This window comes from Microtus pennsylvanicus, chromosome 8 (assembly GCF_037038515.1).
Source record: "Microtus pennsylvanicus isolate mMicPen1 chromosome 8, mMicPen1.hap1, whole genome shotgun sequence".
NCBI classification, from domain to species: Eukaryota; Metazoa; Chordata; class Mammalia; order Rodentia; family Cricetidae; genus Microtus; species Microtus pennsylvanicus.
In genome coordinates, this window is record NC_134586.1 from 74,095,408 (window position 1) to 74,106,747 (window position 11,340).

Below are 11,340 nucleotides of genomic sequence, written 5' to 3' on the forward strand. Positions count from 1 at the left end.
ATCCAATCACATCATCTGAAACTCATTGAAAGTTAGGGTGCGACTCTTAGGATTAGTCCTCCTGAAGAGATGAGGAGCCTGAATCCCAGTTCTCCAGCCAAAGCAGCAGCCCAAGATTATCTGTTCCTTTTTCTTTCATATGGGTTATGATGTAGCTTGTCTCCTGACTCAGCAAACTTCTCGAGCTCTGTGTGAGGATTTCGTAAAAATGCAGATTCCTTAGGTCTTGGGTGAATCCCTGAATGAATGCTGTCTTCCCAGCTATTCCAGAAGTCCATGTGCTGGGGCCAGTGTTTGAGGAAAGAGGGTCCTAGCTCACCCATAATACAACAGGAGCTCACCAGCCCCTACGCAGACGAGGGAACAACGGAACAGATACTGTCTTCAAGGAGCAGTAAGTGCACAAGGCAGAGTATCAGACGATACATTGACAGTTCTACCCTGGAAACTTAGCGGGCACCTTTATTCAGTCAGGGGACCAAGGTTTCATGGATATTATGGCTGAGTCTAAAGCGTCCACTGTAAGCCAAAGTGTTTGAACACATGGTTCCCACACTGGTGGTGCTGTTTTGGAAGATGGTAGAACCTTTAGGAGGGAGAGCTTTGAGAGAGGAAGTGAGTTCATGGGGGTGGACCTTGAGATTTCATAGCCCAATCCCATTTCCTGTTCACTTTGCTTCCTGACTGTGGAAACAATGTAATCAGCCACCTCCGGCTCCACCATGATGGTCTGCATTTCCTCAAACTGTGTGCCAAATAAATCCATCCTCCCTACAGTAGCTTCTGGTCAAATATTTGATCACAAAAACAAGGAATGTGATCAGTTCAATGAGGAAGAAATTATAACTAGACGTGATTCCTCAGTGTCCTCAAGCTTTGTCTCCTCAGGTGACTTTATTTCAAAACAGAACAAAGAAAAGGAAGAGAAAGGGGAATGAGAGAGATACTTCTAATTTAAGGAAGCAAAAGATGATCCCCCCAAAGCACATATCTAGACCCATGTCACTTGCCTTTCTTCAAGCTTAGTGGAGGGAGACGGGGCAGGGTGGGTCCTTGTCTGGAATGGGAAACTTGGCCTGCAGTCTAAAGAACTGCACATCATTTTCACAAGTATAAAACGTAAGTGTATAAGGATACCCAGGGGCATGGAGCTTGGGTAGGAAGATTAAAAATTGGAAGCTACCCTGGGCTGCATTCAGCCTTCAGGGCCAACCTGGACTACACAGCAAGGCCCTGACTTTAAAAATGGCTAACTGGGGTTGGAGAGGTGGCTCAGTGGTTAAGATCATGGTTTGCTCTTCCAGAAGACTGGAGTTCCATTCCCAGCACCCACCCAGCAGTTCACAACTGTCTGTCATCCCAGCCCCAGAGGAACCAAGGGCAGGGCAGGCACACAGTGCACACACAGACATGCTGACAAAACACCCATATAATTTTTTTAATTAAAAAAAAACCTCCAACTAACTAAACAGAATTAGGACAAAGGAGAATGCCTATGGCAAAATATAACTGAACTATGACCGGTAGAAGGAAAAGGAAAGGAGGCACTGGGGACGTTCATTCGGTCGGAAGAGAGCACAGAGCCTTGGGTTAGCGCCACAGATCTTAGCACCTGCCAGGTAAAGGCAGGAGCTTTGGAAGTTCAAGATCATCCTCTGTTACACAGTTTCAGGCCAGCCTAGGACACATGAAACACTGTCTCAAACTAACTAAATAATATAAAATTTATGAAAAGATAAAAGTGGAAATTATGCGTGATTGCTGTTCGAGGGAAGAGGCAGCCATACAGAGCCTCTAGGCTGGACAGCCAGCAGCATGTCTGGCCTTAAGGCCCTGGTGTGCAGTGCAGAGAGGGACTGGCGGGGCTGCTGCTGAAGGACAGACAGATGCTGGGAGGGTATCTTAACTCAGGAAAGGGATGCTCTTCCACTCACAAACCTAGTAAAGATGGGATAGAACCAGCGATCAAACCTGGAGCAACTAATTCCATCTTCCCCAAAGGAACCATTGAAAGGACTAGACTCCTTCCCACTGCAGGCTTTTCCTCCAGACAGTATTCTGCACAGCCTCACAGGGATCATAAGAGATAGCAGGGCAATGTCTGCTCTAGGCATCTATGCCCATGCATGAAGGGCTGTAACAAGATACCTGTCAAGATTTCTTTTGGGGTTAGAGGTGTGGCTCAATGGTAAAACATATTAGAAGGTTCTAGGTTTGATCACTAGCACCGAAAAAAACTGAAAATAAGAAAATATTTCTTCTAACATTCTAATTGTGCCACGCACACACACACTTTCCCCCTATATTCCTAGGATACTGCTTGGATAAGAACTAAAACACCCCAAAAGGACAGTAGTGTATGTATTGTGTGAGGGCAGATGAGATCATCGAGCTCAGAGCACACTTTGTCAAGTATTCCTCTTCCAATCCTTTGGGCGCATTCTCCAGCCCAGTAGTAAGAGGAGCATATTCTTCACCTAGTGATTCTACCATTATAGTTTGGGAGTTGCAGGTGGGAACGTGTGTGTGTGTGTGTGTGTGTGTGTGTGTGTGTGTGTGTGTGCGCAGGGAAAAAAACCTGGCAAGGAAGTGGCCATAATACACGATACCTTTGGCAGTTCACTGTCAAGGATGTGCCGTGCACAGGCTCACTCAGCTTGCATTTGGGTCTGTACCAGGTAGTTTCTGTCAACTGGACACAAACTAGAGACACCTGAGAAGAAGGAGCCTCCATTGAGGAACTGCCTCCATCAGATTGTATGCATCAAATCTATGGGGACTTTTTCTTGATTAATGATTGACATGGGAAAGCCCAGCCCAGTGCCACCCCTGGGTTAGTGGTCCTGGATTGTATAGGAAAGTAGTTGGGCAAGCCAAAAAAAAATAATAAATAAAATAAATCAAGTCAGTAAGCAGCACTTCTTTATGGCTTCGATTTCTGCCTCCACGTTTCTGCCTTGAGTTCCTGCCCTGACTTCCCTCCGTGATGAACTGTTTCCTGGAATGGTAAGATAAAATGTACCCCCAACCCTCACATACACTGGGTTGCTTTTGTTCAGCATTTTATTACAGCAGTAACTAGAGCCGGGCAGTGGTGTTGCACACCTTTAATCCCAGCACTCAGAGGCAGAGGCAGGTGGATTTCTGTGAGTTGGAGGCCAGCCTGGTCTACAGAGAGTTCTAGGACAGTCGGAGCTGTCACACAGGGGAACTAGGACAGAGCCATCTTGATTTGCATAGCCTTTCTGCGCTCTCTCAGGACAGCTCTTTTCAGGAAGGGCCCACTCGGTCACAGCACTCAGACCCTCCCTTGCCAGCTAATCCCACTGATACATTTTAGGAGGTCCCAGGGCCCCTTCCTAGCACACAGGCAGGATTAGTGAACAAAGAGCTGTGGTGTCACCTAAGCTGGTACTGTCACTTCCTGCAGGGTTCTTATATTTACAAATCCTTGTGGCACTCTGGAGCCAGGTAGGGAAGGAAACAGCCTTGAAGTGTATCGATTCTTGGAGTTATTAGGACCTCTCAGGTGATGCTGGCCATCTGATCTCTCAAACACTCTGGACTCTAGCAGCCGGGAAGTTCAGTGTGGAGACTAGAACCCACATGCTCTCTTCCAAGCCACCGTCTTTCCTCTTTCAATTCAACGGAACATTCACCCGGTCTTTTTACCATGTCCCACACAGCTGCACCAGGAAATACATCCTCAACAAGCATAACCCTCTACTAGCTGGGTTATCTTTCTGTGTTCCAGATTTTAAGAGCAAGCCCCAGAAAAAGGCAAGCTTCTGTTTGAGGGTTCAGTCTCTTCGCATTTGTTTTGTAACAGTGGGGGGACAGCTTGAGGCCAGCCCACAGGCACCCTCCCAGTCCCCTCTCCTTTCCATCCCTGACACAAAATGAACGCCACCGTCATGCTCCAAATCCTACTCCTGGGATCCAGCCAGACTTCAGCATCACTTTGTGCTTCCCTAAAACTAATGGTTGTGTTTGTTTTTGTTTGAAGAGTTATGCTCATGTCGTATACATGTGTCTGCCATGTTGAGGTTAAGAGGACAGCCTGCATGAGTCAGCTCTCTCCACCACGTGGGTCCCAGGGACCGAACTCAGGTTGTTAGGCTTAGCAACAAGTACCCTTACCTGCTCAGCCATCACACTAGACACCCCCCTTTAAGTTAGATTTTGGTTTGTGTGAATGTACGGATGCTTGTGTAATGTCTCATGTGTGGAGATCAGAGGACAACTCTGGGGTGCTGGCTTTCTTCTTCGACTACCATGTGGGTCCTGGAAATCAAATTCGAGTTGTTGGGCAAGCTCCTTTACTCAGTGAGTCATCTTACTGGTCCCTTGTTTTGTTTAGAGACAGGTTTCCTGTGTCCTAGGCTGGTCTTAAACATGATAAGGACAGCCTTGAACTCCTGACCCTCCTATCTCTGCCTTCTGAGTACTGGAATTACTGAGATACCATGCCATGTTTATAAGATGCAGAGCTCAGCAAAGCCTAGGCAGGGACTCTTTAACAAATGAGCTGTGTCCCAAGCCCAGAAACTGACATTTAAAAAAATACACAAAAGGATTTCAAGTGTAGCCAGAGGTAGGGTCCTTGCCTAGCCTGTTCCTAGCCTGTACCTACCCTATGCTGATCCCATGCCTAGCCCTTGCCTAGCCCTTGCCTTGCCCTTGCCCTTGCCTTCCCCTCACACACTGACCCTGAGTTCCATCTTCAGCACAGCAGAGATAATAAGTGATCCTAGAAGCCGTACAAGGCAGAAATAACTTTCTTCCCAGTATATCCATTAGATAGTCACACATTTTCACTGGATGAAGATTTTTCTTTTCTCCTGTAGTAAGGTGGGTTTGGGTCTTCTAACCACACAGTGGCTGGGAGGCTCTGGTCCATTCTGCCAAGTCTGAACCTTGGCCAAAACTCTGTCAGGAACAATGAGTGCTTGCCCCTTGGGATACTTCAAAGGGGCGCATTCTCCCGAGTCACAGCAGCCTCTGTGCGCCCCTCTACAAGTTTACTCATGGACATTGTCTTAAGTGTGAAATTCATTCACGTTTAGGCCTTGAGAAACAAGAGTGCTGACTGGCTCAGTAAAGTGCTTGCCTAGCACGCACAAGAGTCTGAGTCCAGCCTAGGCACAGGAGACCCTGTGTAGAAACAAGTGAAAGGTAGGAGGCAAATCCTAAACCAGCCCCATGCCCATCAAGACACCAGTTAGGCACTAACAAGGTCTACTTGCTACCACACTGACTCTCTTAATTTCTCCTGATTGAGCCCAGGGAATTAGGAGGAAGACAACCGGTCGGGAGGGTCTCAAATGGATGCACACTCATTGAGCTTTGCCCACTGGGCACAAGCCTGCCTGATGCCCAGATACTTCCGTCCTCAGAAGATGGCACTGTTACACCCCTTCCTTGTATCCAGGGCCTCTGGAGCCTCTGGGCTTCTTCAACAAATCAACGTTCCATGAGTGGCCTTAGATGCCAGGTACTTAATTTAAAGCAGGAGGAGAGGAGGGCGAGGGGGAAGAGGGGAAGGGTGAGGAGCCGCTGCTGCCTTTGGAGGGACAGGGGCTGCAGAGGGGAACAGGTCACAGTTGCTGTCTTCACAATACTCATGGCCAGTGGCAGAAAGGACATCGACAGCATCAGCTTGTCCCAGTAACTCTGGTTGGATGATTGGGACCATAAAGACAGGAAGACACTCCCTCTCCATCCTTAAACACAGCGATAGGTCTTCCTTAAATATTCTTTGATGTGGCTGACAAAACTTTGCAGAGCCTGATCACAGGAAGGAAATGGAACTTATGAACAGAACCTTCACACAAGCTCAGACCAGAGTGCTAAGGAAGCCTTAAAGAGACAGCCTCTGTGTAACCATCATGGGTCCTTGACCATGGGTCCATCAGACCCAACATCCTGAGTTCGTTTTCTTCAGCTGGTCTTTTGACCTTGGGCAAGGAGCATTCCCTCTGCAGTTCTCTAGAGGAGGGTGGAGGACTGGATTGGTGGTTTTTATTAGCAATAAACCCATACATTATCCAATTTTGTTTTACCTGGAACCCCAATATATAAAGGAAGGGGGAGCTGTCCATATGGAACTAGAGCACCAAAACGCAAAGTCCCTCTGGGAACCCAGCTGGAAACTGCAGACTGCTCACATCCTCTTGCAGAGCACCCCAAGGGCAGAAGGGAATCACCATTGATTTAGTGTTCTCCATGGTGTTGGGAACCCACATGGCACATGTTAGCGAAACCTCTGCAACAGCACTGTGCAGCTAATCAGCTTAGGAACCGAGATCTGGTGTACTCAGGGCTATGAACTGGGATCTGCTGGCAAGAGGCAAAACTGGATTTGAACCATGGATTTTCTTGATTCCAAACACAATATCCCAGCCCCACCCCCAGCTCCTTACCCTTTACCTCTGTAGAATATTGGGCTGAATCGATTATTTCCTTGCATCATAAATACAAATATATGTATAAACATATGAGAACAAGTTATATTCTTAAAGACTATAACTCCCCTAAATTATCATGAGATTTCCTTCTGAGGCAACGATGTAGCTGGTTTTCAGTTTGTTTACACCCACTAATATTCCATAAAGGGTATTGTTAATGTGAACCAGGAATTGTTGATTAAAATCGGTGCTAATAGTTCATGCTGAGTTTATGTCATGGTTGAAGGACAAGATTGGAAGCATCCTTGACCTTTTCAAGTTGCTCCAAATCCCAGCAATCTTGGGTGCAGAGGATAGCAGTAGACCCGAGGGGCAACTTTCACGGTCATTTAAGCCATCGGGTGTCTCAGTTCTTCAGGGTGTGGATTTTCAGGAGGTAACATCACGGTGTTGTTGCAACCCCTCCCAACACTGCACATCTTTTCTATACACCCCCCTCCCCCGTTGCCTCTTCTGTGGGGGATGCTAAGAAAACCACAGTGGTGGCATGCTGCTGTTTGAGGACCTATACAGAAAGCCCACCAGGCCAGGAAATAAACGCCAGCGCTCCACCCAAAGGTCCCCCAGAGGCCACTAGCAATTCAAATATCACAAGACTTCAGGAAAGAAAATACCACTGAAGGCAAGACAAGCTTTAGTCAGGCACGAGGCGTGGCAAGGCGTGTCAGTGGCTTCTCTGTATTATTGATGCCAGTGGTGCCACAGAAATCAAAATATTTCACATACCCCCTGAAGATACAGAGGAAACCTCCAGCAGTCAGCGACAGCTGTTGGGGAGACCCGAGTGGGCTCACTTGCTGGACTTTGGGAGGAAAGGGCGGAATGGTGGCTGGGAGACAATGGCTAGGACTTTAAAGAAAGCCACCCTGGACTGCCCTGAAATATCAGTCAAGAAGCAAAGAAGAGAAGTGTGCCGAGACGTGGGAGGTGGTACCGCGCTGTCAAAGAGTGTTAATAGCCCCTCTTTCTCAGACAAAGAAAATGCTGGGCACGTGGTCCTCACCCAGACCTCCCCAGACCCATTTCAGTCCCAGGTCCCCTGAGTAGGAGGTAAATCAATCGTCCTGATTCAGGTAGGAAAGGTGGGAGGCGAGAAAACAACAAAAGTCTCCATCACACCTCCCCAAGGACTTCATACAGGCCTCACCCCAGATGACTCTGCTCTCCTGCACCGTCTGGGAGGTGTCACTGCCACCGCCCTTTGGTGATGGTTGTGGGGTGGTGGGCTGCTGCCTGTCACTAGGAAATTTCCTGTGCATTCCTAGAGGTGTCTTTCCCTGTCTCTTAAACCCCTGCAAAGGAGAGCAGACAAGAGGGACGAAGACTTCTACTCCAAGATGCATACTAGTTTATTTGCCACCTGCCTTTGCCTCTGTCTATTTGAGAAACCTAAAAAGGAGTATCTTCTTCACTCCATTGAGCGCCCCACTTCCTTCTGGCTACTCATCTCCGCAATGACCCCTCCAGGCAGCACCTCTTGCTTGTCTGTCTGTCATTTTCACCTGACAAAGCCCGGCGGCAGATGAGACCAGGGCATTTCTCCCAAAGGAGAGAGACGCGCGGGCACCCACTCCTGGCCCCTGTAAATCCGCCCCACCCGTAATGGAACAAAGCAACAGAGGCAAGGCGAGACGCGCATCGCCCAACCCGGGCGACTCCACCAGTGTGCGGGGACCCACGCCCCGGTCCCCCTGCAAGGCGCCGCCTGCGCCCGCGGCTACCCTTGGGCCAGTAGCACCGCGCGTCCTACGCCTCCTCACACACCCCGAGTCCCCAAGCAGCTACTGTACCTGCTAAATTTAGCGACCGCCGGGTATTAATAGCTCTAGCGACCCGGGGTTGGTGGCTCGCAGGGGCGCGCGGCCCTAAAGGGACCTGGGGAACCGGGAGGGAAGGGAAGAAGAGACGTAGAAGAGGCCACTTACACCACCAGCCTGGAGATGATCCACGACACCATGGCGGGAGGGCAGGCGGGCGGGCGCGGCCCGGGCTGCTGAGCTGCGGGCAGTGCTGCGCTCCCGGCACGTCTGTCTGTCCGAGCACCGCTGCCGCTGCCAGACTGAGCGGCCCGCTCGGCCCGGCCCCGCGCTCGCGCGTCGGCGCAGCCGCGGCACGTTCCGCCTGCTGCCCCAGCCCCCCGGGGCTCCGCGGGCCCTCGGCGATTGGGCGGCTAGCGGTGAGGGCACCCGCGCGACCCGCCCCTGCTCGGTTCGTCCCAGCCCTAAGGCTGCAGCCAGGGCGGGTCCTCCTGCACCCTCGGTGCGGTGCGTGGAACCTTGCCTCGCAGTGGCCCAGTGGGCTGGGCCTCGGAACCCCCGGGGAGGGCTGCCCCACCCTCAGTACTAGGTAGAGAAACTGAGGTCCGGTTCTGGACTTTGAAATCTTGCCTACACCTGTCTAGGCGAGATTCTGTCATTCTTCACTTAGATCATGCCCTAGCCTCAGGAGAAACATGACATCTTCAACTTCCCCTTAAGTCACCATTACAGCATCTCAGCAAGTGTCTGCCTGCTGACAGTTCTAGTGTCCCTACACAATCTGTACCCTGTCTGCAACCCTATCACCATTCACCACTTGCCCCTTTAGTTCTTTTTCCTGCAGATACCTTATGTCTCTCTCATTTACTTGTGTGCGTGCGTGCATGCGTGTGAGCGTGCGTGTGCATGAATGCATTCACCACCACACATATGTGGGCGTCAAAGGACAACATGCAGTAGTCAGTTCTATGTGGGTCCTAGGAATCTGATTTGGGTTATCAGGCATGGCAGCAGGCACCTTAACCAGAGGAGCTGTCTCGCAGACCCGCGCCTTGGATTTTTCTGTGTACATACATATATACGTCTGTCTTGGCTTGGTTCATCTTCAAGCCTCAGCAGATGGGCTATGAGAGCCGAACGTTGTCTATATTATTGCCCAGATGCATTTGCAGAACCTCATGGCGTCTTAGGCAGAATGGAAACTGTATTCAGTATAAACATTTTCATGCATTTAAAAATTTCTGCATCATAAAGTATTTATCTTGATAACTGAAATTTATGGCCTCCCTTCCTTCAATATCACTGGAAAGCCTTAGTCCTTTATCCTTTGGCTTTGCTGCTACCTTCCTCCAATAGCTTAGGGCCCAGTGACATGCTCTTTGCTGGTATTCATTGTGTAAAATTCAGTGCGCAATATGAGAAATTCTGTAGAGACCTAGCTTGCAGCCTTCTCTAAAGGAACTTTGTCCAAGATGGCTTCCTGCAGAGGCAAGGTGACTTTGGACTTGAGCTGAAAGACGCTGGAAATCCAGTGCTTTCATATGTGGTAGAATGTGCATGGTGGCATGTACCTATAATTCCAGTACTTGGGAGGTAGAAACAGGAGCCTGGGCTAATATTCTAAGACCAGTCTCAGCTCCCTCCCTCCAAAACCCGGGCATGGTAGTTCACACTGTAACCTTAGAACTCAGGAGGTAGAGACAGGCAAATGAATTCAAAGTCATTCTTGGCTACTTATGGAGTTCAAGACCAGTCTGGACATTACATGACTCTCTCTCTCTCTCTCTCTCTCTCTCTCTCTCTCTCTCTCTCTCTCTCTCTCTCTCACACACACACACACACACACACACACACACACACACACAGAAAACACTTTCTGACAATGAAGGCGCTGTAAGAGAACTGTCTTTTGTGGGGAGGAGTCTTAAAGAACCTATGAAACATTTACAATGTAAGCAGTTTAATGTAGTGTTGAGGCCAGTTTGGAGGCTGGCCATTTCTCTTTTGGGCAGCTGTGAACCTCACAGTCCCAAACCACTTCCCTTACAGAGCCCTCACACTCCAGGTCACTGTACCCCTTGATACGAGATAACCAGAGATGCTCCTGTATTCCAGTACCCCTGAAATGATTCAACTTAGGAAATCGTAAGCCTGCCTTGCCTTGTCTTCCTTCAGGAATATATTTGCTATGGCTTCTTCTCTCCTGTTTTGTGGCAGTCCCAGTGGTTTTCTTTGAGTCCTACATGGCCTGTGCTCGCTCTAGGTATGAAAACAAGTAGAGTAAAACTAACTTTTTCCCCAGTTCTCTCGTCACCATACTTTACTAGAGACAATAAAAATTAAATGGGGAAAAGCTTGGAAAACTTAAAAGACAGTGAAAACCCTAAGACCAAGCCAGGCATGGTGACTTATGTGTCTAGACCCAGAACTGGGGAGGTCAGTGCAGGGGGATGCTCATGAGTTTGAGGCCCTACCTAGACTGCAAATGTGAGCTTCTGTATCAAATAACAAAACACCAAAGGCAAACCTGTATAGCAATGACCGCCTGTAATAGTAATAACAATAATAACAACAATAAAATTAATAAAAATTTAAAAACACAGCAAAATTGCAGAGTTTGATCATGAAGTACATGCCTTGCAAGCATAGGACTTGAGTTTGACCCCCAGAATCCAGGTTACAAATAAAAAAAACTTGCAATCCAGAGACAGAGGCAAGAGAATGAATCCCTGGGGTTCGCTGGCCACCTAAAGCCCAGACTACTTGGTGTGCTCTGGGCCGGTGAGAGCCCCTGTGCTCCAAAACAAGGTGGATGCTACCCAGAGAATGACCCTGAGGTTTAGCTTTGATTTACACACACACATGCATGCACACCTTGCATACTCCAAAGCCAGAGCAAGACAATACCAAGGGCTTCTGAGCATCCCCCCAACTTCTCTCCATGTTCTTCCACCATGCTCACTAGTGATATCAGAAGGCCTGTCAGTCTTCTCGAAGGATGGAGGGCATGGACTATTATGGCTGATCAGGGCCTTGGTAGCACAGGCCTGTAGTCCCAGCTGTTGAAGAGGTTGAGAAAGGAGGTTTGCAAGGTGGAGGCCTGCCTGGGCTGCTTT

At 49.0% G+C, this 11,340-nt stretch overlaps 1 protein-coding gene across 3 annotated transcripts in view; it reads right to left on the reverse strand.

Moving 5' to 3' along the window:
* The window catches only part of Reep1 (receptor accessory protein 1), a 110,709-nt gene extending 101,963 nt beyond the window's left edge, over nucleotides 1-8,746 (reverse strand). Inside the window, exon 1 of one of the 3 annotated variants that reach the window (XM_075983858.1) lies at nucleotides 8,393-8,746. In XM_075983858.1, the coding sequence (XP_075839973.1) occupies nucleotides 8,393-8,424 (32 nt within the window). In that variant the 5' untranslated portion in view covers nucleotides 8,425-8,746. The remainder of the gene's footprint in view (nucleotides 1-8,392) is intronic. The other 2 variants (XM_075983859.1, XM_075983860.1) reach the window with 2 other exon arrangements.
* Nucleotides 8,747-11,340: the final 2,594 nt, after the last annotated feature.